At 49.2% G+C, this 19,123-nt stretch overlaps 3 protein-coding genes across 5 annotated transcripts; 1 reads left to right on the top strand and 2 right to left on the bottom strand.

Moving 5' to 3' along the window:
* Positions 1-1,146: 1,146 nt before the first annotated feature.
* LOC104686389 (7-alpha-hydroxycholest-4-en-3-one 12-alpha-hydroxylase) lies at positions 1,147-2,895 on the bottom strand. Its single transcript, XM_010394769.3, has one exon. It carries the CDS (start codon positions 2,824-2,826, stop codon positions 1,297-1,299), a length of 1,530 nt encoding a protein of 509 aa, XP_010393071.1. The 5' UTR covers positions 2,827-2,895; the 3' UTR covers positions 1,147-1,296.
* Positions 2,896-5,915: 3,020 nt separating this feature from the next.
* Positions 5,916-10,217, bottom strand: ACKR2 (atypical chemokine receptor 2). The gene is made up of 3 exons (XM_010394770.4): positions 10,069-10,217; positions 9,432-9,489; positions 5,916-7,716 (listed from the first exon to the last, which is right to left on the bottom strand). Exons 1-3 carry the CDS (start codon positions 10,090-10,092, stop codon positions 6,599-6,601), a joined length of 1,200 nt encoding a protein of 399 aa, XP_010393072.1. The 5' UTR covers positions 10,093-10,217; the 3' UTR covers positions 5,916-6,598.
* A 2,610-nt stretch (positions 10,218-12,827) lies between these two features.
* On the top strand, positions 12,828-18,660 carry HIGD1A (HIG1 hypoxia inducible domain family member 1A). 3 transcript variants are annotated; one of them, XM_039549825.1, is made up of 4 exons: positions 12,828-12,884; positions 14,720-14,827; positions 16,661-16,795; positions 17,603-18,660. In XM_039549825.1, the coding sequence occupies exons 2-4, from the start codon at positions 14,725-14,727 to the stop codon at positions 17,650-17,652; spliced, it is 288 nt and encodes a 95-aa protein (XP_039405759.1). In that variant the 5' UTR covers positions 12,828-12,884; positions 14,720-14,724; the 3' UTR covers positions 17,653-18,660. The 3 variants fall into 3 exon arrangements, with proteins under 3 accessions (XP_039405759.1, XP_039405760.1, XP_010393073.1); XM_039549826.1 differs by having other exon boundaries at positions 12,840-12,884; positions 14,666-14,827; XM_010394771.4 differs by lacking the exon at positions 12,828-12,884 and adding an exon at positions 12,984-13,081.
* Positions 18,661-19,123: the final 463 nt, after the last annotated feature.

Below are 19,123 nucleotides of genomic sequence, written 5' to 3' on the forward strand. Positions count from 1 at the left end.
AGGCTCAAGTGAGCCCCCCTCCCCAAGGAACCTTCCCCTGGATGGTTCTATCTCAGGTTACAGAATGTGTTCTGGAGAGGACCTTGGGCTCTGGGGCACACTGATCCCTACCTATAAAGCTTCTAAAATGTTGAGTCTCCGAGCTGAACAAACAAGGCCAAGAATGCAGGCAAAAAGCACTAAGAATACAGAAGTTGCAAAAAAGGTATAACAGGGGTATAAAAGAAAAAGCAAAAAATCTTCATGGCGTCAGTGTCAGCATTAAAATGAATCCACTGTTCTCTGCTCAGGAAAGGCTGGGATTTAACTTCTGTAAGGAAGTGGTCAGAGCCCTAATTATTGAAGGGTAATAAAGCAAAGCAGAGCTTGTAGAGCAAAGCTTTATCCTGCATTGATCCAGCAGATCAGTTTGAGGGCTATAAGGCCACAGCGGCTGTAGCCCATATGGGATTGAGGTTGCTCCCTTAGGGGGTCTCATCAGATACAAAGAGGGGACCATAGAAAAGACAATTTGAAAACCTCAAGGAAATTCTTACATCTCTGGAGAGAATATTTGCTGCTCTATGACCTTTCAGGGGTTCACCGCAAGCTGATGCCATCCTGCCAATCATAGTTCATGTGGAAAATAAATGATCAGGTGCAGGGTGTCACCAGACAAATGTATGGACCAGTCACCTATTTGCACCCAACCAGTCTTTCTTATCCCCTTACTCCAAACCACCTAAATCCATCCTTTATCCCCCTTTGGTTCCTCCCCAAAACCACTCTGCTGTAAGTCCTGTGCAGTCCTAAAATGCTCTTCCCCTACACCCCATAGGATGTCTCCCCTGCCTTGACACAATGTGCCTTATCCCAGCTGGTGATTCGGAGAGCTGTTCCCAGTGACACATCTCCATGGGAGACACACCGGGACTGTGGGGCTGATGGCTCTGCTGGGACAGCCCTGGGAGGGACATGGACAAAATCCTTGTTCCTTGGAAACATAATTTGGGTTCCCACCTGCCGATATGACCCTGTGCTCCTCTTGGCTTTCAATGGGCTGATGGCCCCGGGATGGGGCTGGAGTAGCCTGGCAGGGCACGTTTTGTCTCTCTGTGCAGATTAACTTCTATCCCATAATCAATACAACAACGGAGGAGCAGTATATATGAAGGAAGTTAAAACAAAAGCCATGATAAGCATTAAGCAAACAAGATCATATCAGTGTTGGCACCACACGGGTCTGATAACCACGGGAGCAGGCAATTTGTCTCACAGGTGACACCAGAACAAAGAACACCACCAGGACTCTCCAAGTTAAAAGCGTGGCCGGTATCTGAAGCGAACGTCGTGGACAGGCTGCATCGTCCCGAATCCCCAGCGGCTGATGTCTATGGCTGGGATCTCCTCCTCCTCATTGACCAGCTCCAGGTCAAAGTGACTCAGCATCAAGAACACAAACAGTTTCATTTCAGCTGTGGCAAAGAACCTCCCAGGACAGGTGGAAACTCCTGCCCCCCATGGCATGTTGACAAATTTCAGCTTCTTCCCGTTTCTGTAGAAATCCTTCTTGGTGCCATCTGGGTTTACGAATCGGTCATACTTAAATTTGTGAGGCTCCTCATGGATTTCTGGGTTCATCTGCACAGAGATGTGTGGGAACAGAGCCAACCTGTCTCCCCTGCGGAGGGTGAACTCTGTTCCACTGCTTGTCCTCAGGCTGGTGTCCTCGAGGACAGCTCTGACCAGCATCGGGGCCGCCACTAGCCTCAGGGTCTCCTCCAAGGCACTGTCCAGCAGGGGAGTCTGGTTCAGCATGTCCCTAGTGACGGTAACTGTGGGGCTCCCTGCCTTCATCTCCTGCCCACTCTCCCTCGAGACTTTATCCACCTCATCTCTCACAGCCTTCAGAGCCTCTGGATGTTTCAGCAGATACAAGAGGAGCCAGAATGCAGTTGGGCCCGTGTTGCCTTGGGATGCCCAGAGGAGCATGAACATGAAACGATCCCGCATGTACTCGGGGACACCATTTTCTGACAGAAGCTGGTCTTGATCGCTTATCCAGCCACTGATATTGTCCTTCTGCCAGGCCTTCTTCACAGACAGCACGTTCCAGAAGTGTCTCTTCAGCCGCTCAGCTTCTCTTTTGTCCTTGGGAGGCAACATAGCAAAGGCCAGGTGAGGAAAGAGGCGGTCGTACTTCCGAAATTCCTGGAAGAGCTGGTTGGAGTGGAGGCGATCCTGCTCTTCAGCTTCCTCCTTGTTCCCTGCCCCTCGGGATGGCTCGGTGCCATACAGAGCCAGGTACCCGGCCCTGAAGACAATGTTGTAGCAGTAGTGGAAGAGGTTTTCCTCCTGCCACACTCGCTTCTCTCCTGAGCTCAGGTTGAAGAGCAGCAGCTTCCGAAAGCTCTCCATGGTGGCTTGTGTGAGGACAGTGAGGCCATCTCCCATCAGGTGCTTTGTGCTCGAGGTATGAACTATGCTATGAGTGGCTTCGGTGGCCTTGTAGCCAAAAACCTGCATGACCAACTGAATTGCAGAAGTCCTAAAGTCCAGTTTAGATCGTGATTCCTTCACGATGGTGCCAAAGCAGAAGGGATCCATCACGAAGGTGAAGTAATAGCCACCGATCAGCACCGTGAAAACATCCCCGTATTTCCTCTGCATCCTTTTGAGAAACTCTGAGCTGTCCTTTCTGAATTCCAGCAGGTAGCCCAGCCAGGGAATGGTACCTTTCTCCAGGGGCGGCTCATTGGGTCTCTGTCTCCGAAATACACCCAGGACATAGAGCCCACCGAGCAGCGATGACACCAAGGTACAGAGGAGAATCACCCACAGCACCATGAGAGCTCTGTGCCCGTCTGGGAGCTGGGACTAGAGACAGAGTGGGGTGGGAATGCGTACTTTATTCCCACGCAGCAGCTGATAGGCAGATGCAGAGCTGAAAACCTCTGTCCTCATTGGCAGCGAGTGTTTGCCTTGCTCCTGCAGAGAGCTCTGGTGTGAACTCATCCCTGGATGAACCGAGGATTTAAGGTGGAAGGTGTGTTGGAATCTCATTGGAGTACCCATGCAGTGTTAGGGGGATGGGTCTGGGCATGAGGCAAATTCCCTTCTCTAGACCCCATGGAGCCCAGATTTTGTAAGGAAAATGTTCAGAGAATTCCACTCTGTGATTTCTGCCTTTAAGACCAGGCTATGGACACCCACTGAAAAAATGAAACCAAGAGTGGATGTTGGACATGCTACTGGAGATGAGCACAGGACCAAGGGAAGTGGGTCACAGCTGAGCCAATTTAGTCTCAAAAGCCGAGAGAAGGAAAAGTCTCTGACATTTTGACATTCTCCACAACACACAGCATCTCAGGAGTGCTTTGCCAATGAACAGTGCAAGTGCTACTGCTCTGTCTGAGTGCAAAGTAAAGCAGCTGAACTGCCCCACGAGTGAGGAGAGCTTGAGTCACTGCATTTGCTTGGCACCAGATGAGTCCAGAGCTTGCAAATGTCTCACCCACCCCCTGGCTGGAGAGCTGTGCTCACAGAGACCACAGCACTTCTTTACCCACTTTCCATTCTGCTTCTCAAGCTCCCTAGCTCCCCTCTCTCCAGATGGGGTTTGGAGATGATGGCAGGGACCCTGTGTCCCATCTGGCACTGCTCCTCTGAGTGCTGCCACCCTGATCTACCCAGACTGTCACCACAGCCTGTCCCAGACACTGATGCTTGGACCTCTTCTCATGTAGGATGGAGAGTGACATTACTCCCCTCTATTTCCCCACCTTTGCCCTTCCCCTGAGCATCCCATCATAAGTTTTCCACAGTCCCACAAGCCTTCCTCTGTCTGGGATCACCATCTTCATCTTCTTTTTTGCTTCCCAGCTGCTGTCCCTTTCTACATTCCCTCCAGTGACCTGATCCGTGGAATAAAAGCCACATCATAACATGAGCTAAATATTTATTCTGGCTTTCTTTTTTTAAGGAAAGCTCCCAACCTTACCATTTTGGAAAAACACTGTAGCAATGTTAGGAAGAAAAATAACATCAGTGATCAACTCAAAGCCCTTCTCGGTCCTGCAACCCTATGTAACAAAATCAAGGTGATGAGTGCCTTCTCTTAAATTAATAATTTTATTTGTACAACTCTAGGCAACTCTCAGGCTTAATAGGTTTTCAGGATGGAAAGCAACCATTTAAGGTTCAGGAGCATCTGGGGTGAATGACACCTTTAAATAAGTCAGCAAACTCAGAACCTTGAACTTCAAAACTGCACTGGGTAATAAGGATTAGCCAACAGCTCTCTGCGCTTGTCTGTTCAGGCCATGCTCTCACTGTGCAGTGTTGCAAAGCCAATATTTATGTTACATGTGGTATCCATGGATCTTTTTTATCTTGTCAAACCAGATCTCTGGAAGGCAAATACCTCCACCAGTGTTCTGCTGAGCCCACTTTTTTTCTCCTCCTCACTGGTTGTTACTGGTTTAAACTTTGTTCTGATCGAACTGGTCTCAAATCATTGATGATCGAACTGATCTCTAACCAAAGCTCTATCCCTCAGAGAGTCACAGCTCCCTGCTCAGCAGGTCTGAGTGTGGCACAGCTCATCATGACCTGGAACAACTCAGCTTAAAGGTGTCCAGTGCTTCCCATTGTATCTCCTGGTAGAAAATGAGATTATCCCGGTGTTCCGGTTTGGCCAAATTTAGAAATATATCCTCTGAGAGAAGGCACAACCACCCCTCCCCCACCAGATTCGGGAAAAAATAAATTTTCCTCGAAGGAAAGTGAAGGAGATAAGACTATTTATTTACCAAACACATGGGAAAAGGAAAATAATGCTAAATAATAAAATCTCTCGCTGTGGAGAAAAAACCTGGGAAAGTGTTCGAGTCCTCCCTTTGGTCTCCTCGGAGCTGGGGCTTGGCCCAGGGCCAGGCCCTCTGTGCTCGGTGGAAAGGCCTCCTGATGTGCTCTGAGGTTGAAGCAGTCCAGTAGAAAAGGGAGAAAATCCGAAATTCCAGGGAAGGAAAAGCAAGATCAGCTCTCAGTCTCTGCTGCAAACTGCTTTGAAAAAGTTTTGCTCAGTTTTTCCTTCCCCCTCTCAGGCTCAGTTTAGAGGCATAGAAAGGCACAAAGTTAATTTCTGGGCATAGGCAGCGATATGGGATACACATCATAAGGTCACCCCAAGACATTCCACCCCTTATCCTGTATCGTTGGCTCAATGCCCAAACAAATATATTCTAACTCTAAACACACACATCAATACATACATATCTATATATACACAGCTATGTACAAACAGTGACCCTCAGTGAGCAGTGGTACACAGGCATGGTTCTCACCCAACAATCAGATCCTCCTGTGGTACACAAGGTGTTGTTCCATCTTTCTGCATTACCCACCATGTGCAACCAGGTTCCTGAGCAAAGACAACCCCACGGATGGGTTGGTCTGTACTCGAGGCAGAATTTATCCCCACAGTCTTTCCTAGCAGACCTCTGACATGCACTACTGGGACCTTATCTCCATCTGTTGTATGCAGGGATTCAGATTGGGCTGGACCAGCTCTATTGGTGGAACCTCAGGTGTTAACTAACCAGGTGGCCTTTGCTAGATACTGTTCCCAATTTTTGAAAGTTCCCCCACCCAGTGCCTTCAAGGTGGTTTTCAACAATCCATTGCACCATTCCACCTTGCCTGCAGCTGGTGCATGGTAAGGGATGTGGCACACCCACTCAATGCCATGTTCTCTAGCCCAGGTGTTAATAAGGCTGTTCTTGAAATGAGTCCCATTGTCAGACTCGATTCTCTCAGGGGTGCCATGCCTCCAAAGGACTTGCTTTTCCAGGCCCAGGATGGTGTTCCGGGCAGTAGCGTGAGGCACAGGGTAGGTCTCCAGTCATCCTGTGGTGGCTTCTACCATTGTGAGCACACAGCGCTTGCCTTGGCGGGTTTGAGGCAGTGTGATGTAATCAATCTGCCAGGCCTCCCCATACTTGTATTTGGACCACTGCCCACCATGCCTTTACCTGCTGCAGTGTGCGATAGGCACATGCCAAAGCCCATCCTATTGCAAGGAGCTTGTTCTCATTAGAATTGTCATTGTATTTCTCTTTCAGATATTTTGCCACCTCGGCTGGTTTCTGAACTTGTTCACACCCAGTTAAATCATCTGGCAGATGGTAAGAAGCCAGGAGAAGCAAAGCCACCCCCTGGCTGTGTTTCTGGCCTGATGGATGAGCATGGAAATCCATTTCCCAGCCCATGCCAGGGTGGAGGAGAATTTCTTCTGAAGTTTCAGTTTGCATTTTTTAAGGCACAACACTGAGAAATCTGCTCCTTTATTTGCTAATGCCTCACATACTCCAGATGAGAACTGGGTTTCTTCCACTAGTGTAAATCCAGGACAATCCTTTCATAATAATTCCACTTGCAACAGAAACAAATCCCATGTGTACTTTTCCAATCCCAATATGGAAAGTCCTTCATCTCGAGGTTGTTTCTAGGATGAACTATCTGGTTACACAGTGCTGTGGGCTCACACCAACTCCATCATGGGCAGGACCAGTAAAATACAGCATAGAGGGCACACACATAATGTAAATAATGTGAATATTTATGATGCATTTGTGATGCTCAAGATTTCTATCTCAACTGGGTATCTGCTGCCAGAGGGGCTCGTCTGGGACTCCTGGGTGGGGAAGAAAGCGCCTCTCCTGAAAATGGCCTGAGGGATCTTCCACAAATATGCCCTGAACCGTTTCTTCACAAAAGCATAGAGCAAGGGGTTGAGACAGCAGTGGACAAAGGACAAGCTCTCTGTGATCTGCAAGGCATAGTCCAGTTTCCTACTGCTTTCACAGCTCCTGATCACACCGACATCTTGTAGGGAGTGGAGGATGAGGACAACATTGTAAGGACACCACAGGACAAAGAAGACCCCCACCAGAGTAAGGACTAAGCAGAGAGCTCTCCTGGAGCCAGGTATCTGCGAGGTGCTGAGGACACACGCAATGCGGCAGTAGCAGAACGTCATGAAGAGGAAGGGGAAAAGGAATCCCAGGATGTTTTGAATCACCTGAAAGACAACTTTCCAGAATAAGTGTTCCTGGCCATAATCCTGGGTGCACATGATGGTTTCGTTGTGGATTTGTCTTGTGCTGGTGAAGAGGCCATCAGGAATGGAGAGAGCTATGGAAAGGATCCACATCACCAACAAGACGAGGATGGAATTCCTCCACACCATGGAGCTGTGAGGCGAGCAAGCATGAACTATCTGCAGATACATGTCCAAGCTCATGCAGCTCACAAAGAAGATGCCACTGTAGAAGTTCAGAGTGTACATGGCGTTTAAGACCGGGCACAAGATGTCCCAGGTGACCCACTGAGAAATGTGTAGAGCCCAGAAAGGAAGGGTCAGTAGCAGGAAGAAGTCTGAAACTACCAGGTTCAGCAGGTACAGCTCAGTCATCTTCTTTTTCTTCTTGATGTACATGAGGAGGACAATAAACAGGAGGGCATTCCCAGCCATGCCAACCAGGAAGATCACGGTGTAAAATGATGGCAAGAACACCCTGCTGAAGGAGAGCACCTCCTCTTTGGTGCAGAGGCCATAGAGCCCATAATCCTCCTCATCCAGGTACTCATACGGGTACTGACTTGAATTGGCAGCATCCAGCCACGGGTCTGTGGTTGTTGCTGTCACTCTTGAGGTTGTGTTTGACAAGGGGCTGCCTAGAAGCAAGGGAAAGGGATCAAAGCGCTGTTCCAACTCACATAGGAAGCAAACATCACATCACAGAGGGTTTTTCGTTCGTTTATGGAATCACGAAATGATTTGGGTTGGAAGGAACCTTAAAGATCATCTCTGCCCCCTGCCATGGGCAGGGACATCTTCCACTATCCCAGGTTGCTCCAAGCCCCATCCAACCTGGCCTGGGAAACTTCCACAGATGAGGCAGCCACAGCTTCTCTGGGCACCCTATGCCAGAGCCTCACAGCAAAGAACTTCTTCCTAAGATTTAATCCAAACCTACCCTCCTTCAGTCTGAATCCATTACCCTTTGTCCTGTCACTCCATGCTCTTGTAAAAAAGCCCCCCTTTGTATTTCTTGTAGGCTCCCTTCAGGTACTGGCATTTCACAGGTTTAAATTTCTGCCACTGTCTGGTGAGTATTTTGCACAACTTGGCATTTGCCTAAGCACGGGGATAGCTGTCTACATGTACATATAAAAAAAACTAAAACCCCAAGTTAATTCTGCTTTTCTTACTCGGACACATAAAATTTGAAAATGAATGAGCATGGTTTCCTCTGACATAAATCACTACTTCCACCTGACACCACCACAAGCTTTTGGGGAAGTTTCTGCTCCAAATTACGGGAAATCCACTGCCACAGCTCACTGTGAGCTGCTTATATTCACCTGGGTCACTACTGAGAAAGCAGCATCTCAGTTCTTGGTGAAGCAGAACCTGCCACCAGCACCTTCATGTCAGTGGGGCTGTTCCCAGAGGGGAAATGCTGAACATCTCCCTGCTCCTGGGAGGACACTGACCCCTCTCCGTGCCAACTCTAGGACACCAAGACATGGATTCTTGTAAAAGGCATTAGTAAGTGGAAAATACAGAATTCATAGAATCCCAGAATGGTTTGGGTTGGAATGAACCTTGAAGATCATCTCATTCCAACCACACCTTCCACTAGACCAGGCTGCTCCACACAGAATCCAGCCCTGAATTATGGTTAGAGGGAGAGATTCAGCTGGAAGAACATTGCTGGAATCAATTCTGGAAAAGACGAGGAATGAGACCACCCCTGCAGTGATCACTCCCTGGAACTGTGGATGTCAGTGTTTAGACAGCTGCAGCCCCGATTTCAGGAAATGGTGAGTGATTGGGAGCCTCCTATTTCTGGAATCTGATTTTCAAGAAAAATGCTGTCACTGAGGAGCCCATTTCACACAGTGAGAGAGGGGATTTGCCTGGTGCTGTTGGCACCATGAAGGTTAATGAGGAGTTTAAAAATCAAGGTTAATCTTCAGATTCTGACAGCAAAACAAAAAACAGTTTTGCAAAAAATCATGTAAACACCCCTCCACCCCTAAAGCACACATTTTTTCAGCCATGGCCAAAGCTGCCTATCTTTCCCCGGGGGCTCATTTTCCAGCAAGCCCAAGCACGTTTGGCTGTGTAGCTCCAGTCTCTCCTTGAGGATCTGTTTCTCCCTGCAGAGAGCCGCAGCCACGCAGAAATGAGAACACGAAGCTGTTGGTCCCTGGTTGTGCTGGTTGTACATATTCCCATGGTGGCTCTGCAGGTTTTAGGGATGGCTCCCTCCCCACAAAAACCCTGCATCCCACTGGGGTTAAGGAAAACACCCCAGGCTCAGAGTGGGGTGCTGAGGATGCCTGTGGGTGTGCAGCTGTAAGGGGTGAAGCTCTGGACATACCTGCTGCGTTTCCATGACTAAATTTGCTTACATATGCATTCCAGGCAGTTCCAGGCAGCTGAAAAGAAAAGGAAAATGGGTTTGAGCTGGATTGAAATGTTTTTGTGCTGTCTCACAATTCTTTGGCAAGTGCTGCAGAGCACTTCAGACAGAGCAGTGGGAGTGCAGGGATCTGCCATGGGAAAATGCCACAAAAAGATCTGTCTGGGAATGAGCTTTTTTATATTTCTTTTCTGTATCACATTTTGGAGGAGATTCACCCTCAGCTGTGACTGCAGGCCTTTGAGAGGAAAGCAAAGCTGCCCACGCTGCTGATCACAACAACACCCGAGACTCCTAAACACCTTCCCCCTCACACCCCCTGTGCCCATATCAGGACAAACCATTCCCAAAATTTGCATTTGGGGTCTCTTCCAGCCCACTGAGATGCTTTTCCTCCCTCTGCCACATCTTTCCCCCTCCATATCAGCCCAGCACTGGCGTCCACATCCCCATCCCATAGCTCAGAGTGGAAGGGAGGGCTGAGCTCAGAAATTAATCCCAATCCCAAACGGGCTACTTCTCAGAAACAACAGAGAACCTTGCCAGGTTTCTTGTGCAGTTGTGTCTACAAGCAAGAAGCAGAAAAGGCACTTACAGGAGCTTCTTCTCCTGCTTCCATCCTGCCAGAGGCTCAGATCAGGATTTTAGTAACTTCTTTCACTGTGCAAGAGCACAGTCAGGAAATGTGAGCTCAGCGTAACCTCACTGGTTTTGTTTTGCTTTTCCTGGTGTTCATTATTCCCTGGGAGCACTGGAGGAATGATCTCCACCCTCTGTCTGAGCACGACATCTACAGCAGCTGCCAGGGTTGCGACCCTGCTGTAAAAATCTGTGTGTTTTCCAGGAAATCTGAACAACCCACTTGCCACCTGGATGCTGCAGGATCCTCATCCCCTGCCAGAGCAGAAATGGCCTCTGCCAAAAGTGTTTCTGATGAAGTGGTTTATTGGAGGAGTTTTTGGACATCAGCATTGGTGAGTTTCCTGCTTGTTTCCTCATCTCACCAACAAACAGGGCCATGGGAACACCCTGGCTGTGCCAAGGATTTCCCTGTGCCACTCCTGGTGTGTTTTATACACCGCAAACCACGCTGGTAAAAACAGGAGAGCAGAGCAGCAGTGATGGCCACAGCTGCACATCCAACCTGCCCTGTGGCAGGTGGATTCACAGAGAGAAATTTGTGTTATTTTTACCCATTTCCATGTTTGCCACCATCAGCTGCTGCTGCCACTGCACTTAAAATATACCCTATAATAAATATATATTATAATAATGTGTGTGCAACACACACATTAGCAGAGAGCAAGAAGCCACTCATAGAGCTGAGACACTGGACACGCACACAGGAAAGCTGCAGGTGACAGAGGTTTCATTAGGCCAGCAGTTAAAATGAAATAAGTTTTTGTTTTTAATTGAGTTTCTGCCCTGAAGCAGGGAATTAAATGTGCCTCTGAGAGTCACTGGAGAAAGTGGCCTTCACTGTAATATATTACAAAATTTTAACTCAATTTGGGGGCTGGTAATTGCATAGATTTTTTGTTTCCTTTCAGACTGCAGAGCCCTAATGGCTTTGGCAATTAAGGTAACCAGATCAGGGGTAATGGGAAGCACATTTAGAGAGATGCAGCACTTGTCTGAGCTACTTTATTTTGTGCTGCCCAAAATGCCACGTGTCTGTGGCAGAGTGACCCTGCAGGAGCAGCAGCTCTGCCTTCTCCCAGCTTGGAGATGGTGAGGCAAAAACACCACACAGGAGCACTGGGCGGAGGGACAAAAGGATTCATCTTTGCTGTTTTGGTCTGATGAGCTGTTCTCGGGTTTAGGAGAAGGTTTAAGGCATCTTTGGGATCCCAGTGGATTTTTCTTCCTCCTCCAGAGAACGGTTTAAGTCAGGAGCAATTTCTAGGTTGTCTTTGGGCATCAAAATCCTGGCACACAGTGCGGGTAAAGAGAGCTCTGCTTGAAAGCTGAAATTTGGGAAGACATAGTCAATGACATAATTCACCAGCAGGAAAACCAGACTGAGGGAAAGCCAGAGAAGCTGTGGCTGTCCCGTTCCTGGAAGTGTTCAAAGTTGGATGGGGCTTGGACCAACATGGTCTGGTGGAAGGTGCCCCTGGCCATGGAAGGGGGTGGAACAGGATGAGCTTTAAGGTCCCTTCCAACCCAAACCATTCTATGACTGACATCAGGTGGAAGCTCTTCAGCAATGGACAAAGGCAGAGCCCAACTTTCACAGAATCTCAGAATGGTTTGGGTTGGAAGGGACCTTAAAGACCATGCCGTCTGATAGGGAAGACGTGCTGATGTCTTTACAAACAATTCCATGGGTGAAGGGATGGGTGTTAACGTCTTTGAAATGGGTCTTAATGTCTCCACCAGCTTCAAGCTGCAGGTTTGTTACCACCCAGACAGTTTGACTCCTCAAACAGACAAATGGGGCAACACAACCCTGAGTTTCTAAACTTAGGGGACAAATAATGTGTAAGGGGGAGTATGTGGTAGGCAGTTTGGGAAGGCTGCACCTTCCTGGTACCTCAGCAATGGGGAAAGGAAGAGGACAACGTGCGGCCGAGAGTTTGGGATAGAAGGAGGCTGCGCCCTTCGAAACCTCGAGAGCGTGTGCCCCAGCGGCCTCTCTCCCTTCATTCGAATAAGTTGCTGCACTGCTCTGTCTCCTTTATGGACACAGGCTTTTCATAGCGGGATTTCCCGCACACGTCCCACCCCCTGCCTTGCACAGGGACACCTTCCACTGTCCCAGGCTGCTCCAAGCCCCAATGCCCAACCTGGCCCTGGCCACTTCCAGGGATCCAGGGGCAGCCACAGCTGCTCTGGGCACCCTGTGCCAGGGCCTCCCCACCCTCACAGGGAACAATTTCTTCACAATATCTAATCTACAGCTCTCGTCTTTTAATTTCAAACTGTTCGCTTTTGTCCTGTCACTCCATCTGACTCCGCGTCACAGTGTGACAACGCGAGAAGTTTCTGAAGCGAAAAGCAGACAAGCTGCAGAAGCCACAGCTTTTCCACCCTGTTTTTGCACCCTGCAGACGATGCCGGCCCCCCTGTTTTGGGGCTAAACCAGAGCCCGAGCTCTGCTCTCGGCACCGCGAACCCGCGCCGGCCGCCACTGAGGCGGGGCTGGGCCCCGCAGCGCCCCCTGTCGGCCGCCCCGCGCCACCGCCGCCCCGCCGCAATGCGCAGCGCCGCGCACTTACGTCAACGCCCCCCTCGCCCGTATAAGGAAGCGGTGGCCCCGGGCGCCTTCCGGATTGGCTGTTGGCGAGCGCGCGGGCGCGCAGCACGCTGGGAGTTGTGGTCCCGGCTGAGGGGCGGGGCGTAGGCGGCCAATAAGGGGCGGGGGCGGGGCTAGGCGCGGCAGACGCCGGCCGGTATCGGATCGCTGCGGTGAGAGCCGGGCCTGGGGCGGGCGGCACCCGCGGCACAGCCAGGGACACAGCCACAGTTCTGGAGGGGGCTGCGGGTGCCTGGGGCTGGAGCGGGGAAGGGTTCCCATGTGGGGTGAAAGTGTCTGGGGCTGGAGTGGGGCAGAGGCCCCATATGGGGTGCGGGAACCTGGGGCGGAAGGCCGGAGTGCGGTGAAGGTGAGTGGGGCTGCCTTGGGGAAGAGCCCCTGTGTGGGGTGCGGGGGCCTGGGGCTGGAGTGGGGAAGGATGCCCATGTGGAGCTGGGTAGGCGGAAGGCAGCCTGGGGGTACCTAGAGCCTCCACCTTGCCGGGAGGGATGCTGGGACCTGTCAACTTCCCACCCATGGTCCTCCCTCAGTGTCCCCCGTGGGTGACGCAGGTGCCCTGACCTCCCTGTTCGGTGTCGGCAAGGTCAGGGCAGCCGGGCCGTGTGTTTCACATGGTTTCCTCTTGCCCTGTGCTCATCTTGGTCTGAGCTGAAGGTCACAGAAACTTCTCGTGGTGGATGAATTGTTTCACTTTTAATATAGTTTTCTTGTGTAAATCTAACCTCTGGCTGTCTCCTCCTTTGCTGAGTGGTAGGGAACTCTTGTTTCCTTCTCTGAATGAGTCAGGCTAAAATTATAATTTACATTTAGCAAATAAGGGTGGTTATAGCAGGCATAGAGAGGCCAAATCCTTTGGCCTTGCAGAGGAAATGGTTTGAAAACCAGTCAGTCTGCTCACATGGGCGTGCACTAAATGCTGCGTAACCAGAGAGCACAGCCACCTTTGAAATGTCTCCTCTGCCTATGGTTACTGGCCTCTGCTTAATGAAATTCCTCTTAGTTTATTCTGAGAGCTTGGAGCCTTTCCATGTGCCCCTGAGCTGTGTTTTGCTGTTGGCAGCAAACCTGAATAATAGCAGTAGAGATTTTTCTAGCGGGGCCCTCTGTGGTGTCACTGGGCAGAAATTGTCATTAATTGAACGATGGTTGTGCCGAGCACTGAGGAGGGAACAGGTTTTGGTGTAATCTGTGTAATTCCCAGCACAGAAAGCTGGGAGGTTCTGGAGGATGGTCTCACTTTGGTGCTGATGGTTTTGTGAGTGGAGCCCTTCTCAGGGCTCTTACTACTTTTTATTTTCCTCAGGGGAAGGTGAGAAATTGCTTGTGTGTGATTTCTCGTCCTGATGTGTCCCCACACGAGTCTGCACCTATTGAGGGCTTCAGGACTTCCTCCAGCTCCTCAGCGGTGGCCGTTTTCCATCCCTGTGTTCTCCATCAGGAATTTGGAATTGTGTTGAGGTGGGATAGGCTGTAGTGATTGAGGAGCTGCCAGGCGGGGCTGACCTTGTGCAGTGGCTTGTGCTTCCCAACCCGAATGCTGTGGCTGCTGCTCTTGGCAGGGAACGAGAGGGGAGAAGTGAGCTTTGCTGAGGTCAGAACTGCCATAAAGGACCAGCCTGCGAAAGCCAAGCGGAGTGGTGAGGCATGGAATTCTTAAAAGGAAAGGCAGGCAGTGACCAAAGCTTTCTGTGGCTGCCTGTGAGCATGGGAAGGTCACTGGGATCTGTAACGGTGTGAAAACAGATGGCAGAAGTTTTTTGCTTTCCTACTTTATTTGGTTTTGTACTGGTTCTTATCTCTCCTGGTAAGCAACAATCCTGCTTCCCAAGGCTTCACTTGAATTAAACCATCTGTCCATGGCTCCTGTTCTTATATCTCACTACCTGGATATTTGTGACTGGTGGAATACACAAAGGATTTTCTTTTCCTAAAGGTTCTCTTAATTTGGAGTTTCCAAAACCTGAAGCGAGGCTCTTTGTCTTCACAGCCACCATGTCACCCAGCCAGGAATCCGTTTTCTCTGAGTATGAGGCAGACACCAGCCAGACCTCGAAGCTGATAAGAAAATTTAAGGAGACGCCATTTGTGCCCATTGGTGAGTTCAAAAATGGAGAAATGTGTTTGCACAATCGACAGGGCAACCACCATCACTGTTCACCTTTTTTCTGTGAACAGGAAATCACTTAGAAATTACTTCCCCATAATATTTGTCCTACAAGAAAGAGGGAAATTAATGAGGTCTGTTACCTTAAATAAAAAAACTCACAACCTCCAAGTATAAGAAAAAACCCCAAACCAAAAAACCCTGAAAGGCTTTTTAGGTGAGGTTAGAAAACACATTAAAGTGATGCTGTCAGGTGGTTAAGGAGTGTGTTGTGCAGCTGTTCTGGAGCACAGTTCCTGGGAATTATGTGACCACTACAAAGTGACTTAAAAGCTATCAAAATACAAACTAGAAGGATTTAAATTACAGCCTGTCTGGTAAACGTTTCAGCCCTCTGCTGCCATGACTTAGTTCAAAATGCATTTTTTTAATAAATTTAATGTTACCCAGCTTGAGGAAGTTGTTGAAGTTCGCAGCCTCTCTGCTGAGACCCCCAAAAAGCTTCTGAGGGGAGCAGGGATCAGCTTTTGTCTGACACGAGACACGTTTTGATTGCCAGCCACCTTAAATGGAGAGCAGCAGGGTCACTTGGGGTGAACTGTTCCGAGCGTTTGCCAGCAGATTTCCGTCACTGGTTCCGTGGTCACAGGACTTTGTCTCCACCTTGCTCAGGAGTATCATGACCTCCACGAGTTCCAGTTCCCCGAAGCAGATTGTCAGAACTCACCTTTGGCCTTCTGTCAGAGCTTGAACGCCCTAAAACTCTTAATTGGTATTTAATGAAGGTGCCACAGGAATTAAGTGTTTATAGCTTCCTGGTGGCACTGGCAATGCTCCAGCTCAGGGAGACAAACTGCCTGTGCTCTGCTCAGTAAATTATACACAGTGCTTAAAACTTGGCAGCCACCTTTAAACTGTGCAAATAATCCTAAAAATGGAGTGAAATGGATGGAAATGGAAAAGTTTGTGCATTGCTGCCATGTATTCTGTGAGAGCATCAGTGTTCAGAGGTTGGAGCTGGCAAAGCCGGGGGCTATTTGCTCTGCTGAAGGACTATCAGTGAATTCTGGCCCTGGGAAAGAGACCTGGCAGAGCCTCCCTCCTCACAGCTTGGGGACAATAACATGTGACTTGTCCTGCCCTCGTGGCACCTGGCCAAACGTGACAACGCCCAAAACAGCAACTGCAGCAGGCCAGTGGGTACATCAGGGAGCATCCACATGCTGAGAGTCCAAGCAGCAGCTGAGCTGGGGTCTTGGGTGTGAGTGTCCATCCAGGAAAGGGGGTGCAAGGAGCCCTGGTTCTGCCTGAAAAATATCCAGGGAATTCTGACACCTTGAGCTGCTCCTTTGGCATTTTAATGCTGCTGGAAGTCTCTTGCTCTTTCCTGCACTGACTTGTGCATTGAGTGAGGTGGCACTGGAGTGAAACCAGGAGATGGGCCAGGATTTACCACTACACAAAACCAGAGGGGTCAGACCAAAACAGGCTTATTTTTGGATAACAGAGAATGGCCTCAAGTTGTGCCAGGGGAGGTTTAGACTGGATATTAGGAAAAATTTCTTCAAGGGAAAGGGCTGCCCAGGGCAGTGGTGGAGTCACCATTGATGGAAGGATTGAAAAACTGTATAGATGTGACACTTGGGGACATGGTGTCGTGGTGGCCTTGACAGTTGCGGGGGAATGGTTGGACCCCATGATCTTAAGGGTCTTTCCCAACCTAAACAGCTCAGTGATTTGCAGGCTGTTCTGTTTAGGTGGGTCCCTTCAGTCCTCCCGATGCCCCGGATCTCCACTCAGAGGGGTGCTCTCCTTGCCTTGCAGGGATGGCCGGCTTCGCCGCTGTGGTTGGCTACGGGCTGTACAGGCTGAAGCACAGAGGTGACACAAAAATGTCCCTTCACCTGATCCACATGCGTGTGGCAGCGCAGGGCTTCGCCGTGGGAGCCCTGACGTGTGGTACGTATGGAATGGGAGCTGTCCTTGGGAGGGGCAACCCATGGAGAGCCTCTTGCATCTCTCCCAGTGGATAATGCAGTGTACATGGCACGGCCTCGGGATGGAAGTATCCAGAACATTGATTTCAGGATGTTTGTGCTCCTTATTGGTGCTTGACCAGCCTTTCTGGAGTAATCTGATTTTATGTACTTAAGTGTTTAATTTCAGAGTAGCAGTTTTGATTATGTCTAGACATGGAATGTGAGGTTCTATTTCTCTGCCTTTTAGAGGCCAAAAAAACGAAACATTCATCTGACACTAATATTTTCCCTTGTAAATATGTTGCTGTTTCTGAATTTAATACATTGGAAGATCTACAGCGTGTGTAGACCATGATATTCTATATTTTTATTTTTATATATGTGTATATATATATTTTCAGGACTGCAGTTGTGTCTCTGAAAGTACAGAGACACTGTGCCCCTGATCTGTACATCCCAGGTCTCATCTGTGTGTAAATGTATATCCCATGAAACGCTCTTTGTCCATACTGTATTCCCAGCAGGAACAACAGAAAAGCTTGACTTTGGCCACAAAATCAACTCGAATTAGCTCAGGATCTGCATTTTCATAGACGGCATATTTTCATACAGTTTCTCTGTATATGAAGATTTTTGTAGTGTTCATCACTGCTATTAAAAAAATACAGCTGAGGAGGAAGGGAAATTCTGTCTTGCCGAGAACATCTCTTACTGTTCATATTTTTAAATCCATTATTTCTCATTTAACACAGTTCTTTAATTGTGGGGGTTTTTTTCTGTCTTGCAGGCGTGCTGTATTCCATGTTCCGGGATTACATGGGGAAGCCCAAGGAATAGTGGGAAGCTGTCTGAAATCCCTGTCCTGGTGGGGTGGCCTGTATACTGCAGCTCCAAACCTCCTATTGAGGAGTTCTTGAGGAAAACAAATAATATATGGCATTAGAGCATTGTTCTATTTTGTGTATGGTACACTGTGCTGAACCTGGCAGCCTCAGAATGTGCACTGGGGGAGCGGGTATTGGGGTCTGGCTCTCTCTGAGTGACACCACCACATCCCAGTTTTTAGGGGACATAGTGGAGTGCAATCCCTTTATCTTCTCCTTCAACTCGGTCCTAAAACTGGTGACTTCTTTTGCTGTCGTTGCCCAAACCCACGATGTCTGAACTGGCTCCTGTCAGGGAGTGTCAGGAATGCCTTGCTGTCATTTTCTATCCTCTGTGTCCAACTTTGTAATTTAGAAGCTTCCAGTAGCACTAAATGACTTCTAAAATATTGAGAGAGATATATAAACATCTATTTTTATTTAAGGCATGAGATAAGTATGTTGCAGCTATTTAAATGTTATATTTATTCGTTGTTAATGAAGACACAGGCTTCCCTCTTTTTCTATACCAGCCCCTTGGATTATGATATTTTGTAACTTTATTTAAGGTGTTCTTCTGAGTAACATTTAAATGTAACATTTAAAATACATACTGTGAAAACTAAACCTTAATTTGGTGTTTTAATGCTTTTAAAGTGTATGATCTTGCTGATTTATACGGTACTGCTCCCCATGGAAAATTTAAAAACATTAAATCTGAAACTCTCCCCTCATCACCTTTGAGGTATTAAAACCCTTCTCTGTGAGTTATTTTACACTCAACCCCCCTGTACCTCCAACAGCAGTCACGAAAATAAAAGCCAATTGCTAAAAAAGCACATTTTCTCCTGTTAGCTGACATTCCATGGTGACAGCCTCGGATGTTACAGATATCTCAAGGTACACAAACTGCACCTGTCTGTGACCTGTTGTACAGAGCAGGGGGAGATTAAATACAAATAAAAGTGAGCAGTGGAGGTAACAACTGTTTGCCTATGGATTTGTTGGGGGGAAACTCCCGTTCATCCCATTGCAGAGGGATGGCGTGAGCTGCTCTAGCTGAATAAAAATCACCTGAGGAGGCTGCGGCGCTCCTGGAAAGTGAATTCCAAGCCGGTGCTCTCCTTGATTCCCAGCTGCTATCACCCTGTTGCCGTTGGCGGCTTCCGCACGGATGGGGATGGGGAGGGGCGCCGACGCCTTTTCCTCTGCCTACCACCACAAAGGGGGGAGAAGGAGCCGCTCCCGAGGCTCCGAGGGGCCGGGATTGGTGTGGGAGTTGCGGGAATGGCGGTGACAGGAGCGGTGTGGGGGGAGCCATCATGGCGGCTGCGCTGAGGGGAAGGGCGCGCGCGCTCCCGTTGCCATGGGCACCGCGTCCGGCCGGGAGCGGGGCCCGGAGCGGGGCCCGGAGCGGGGCCCGGAGCGGGAGCCGGAGCGGGAGC

Source organism: Corvus cornix, chromosome 2, assembly GCF_000738735.6.
Source record: "Corvus cornix cornix isolate S_Up_H32 chromosome 2, ASM73873v5, whole genome shotgun sequence".
NCBI classification, from domain to species: Eukaryota; Metazoa; Chordata; class Aves; order Passeriformes; family Corvidae; genus Corvus; species Corvus cornix.

Bases quoted from the DNA above. Each gene is read 5' to 3' on its own strand.
- LOC104686389 (XM_010394769.3), bottom strand. From the start codon at position 2,826: ATGGTGCTGTGGGTGATTCTCCTCTGTACCTTGGTGTCATCGCTGCTC.
- ACKR2 (XM_010394770.4), bottom strand. From the start codon at position 10,092: ATGGAAGCAGGAGAAGAAGCTCCT. The intron at 9,490-10,068 runs GTAAGTGCCTTT...TTTTCTTTTCAG, and splicing joins AAGCAGGAGAAGAAGCTCCT to CTGCCTGGAACTGCCTGGAA. The intron at 7,717-9,431 runs GTATGTCCAGAG...CCTTGCTTCTAG, and splicing joins TAGTCATGGAAACGCAGCAG to GCAGCCCCTTGTCAAACACA.
- HIGD1A (XM_039549825.1), top strand. From the start codon at position 14,725: ATGTCACCCAGCCAGGAATCCGTTTTCTCTGAGTATGAGGCAGACACC. The intron at 14,828-16,660 runs GTGAGTTCAAAA...CTTGCCTTGCAG, and splicing joins GACGCCATTTGTGCCCATTG to GGATGGCCGGCTTCGCCGCT. The intron at 16,796-17,602 runs GTACGTATGGAA...TCTGTCTTGCAG, and splicing joins CGTGGGAGCCCTGACGTGTG to GCGTGCTGTATTCCATGTTC.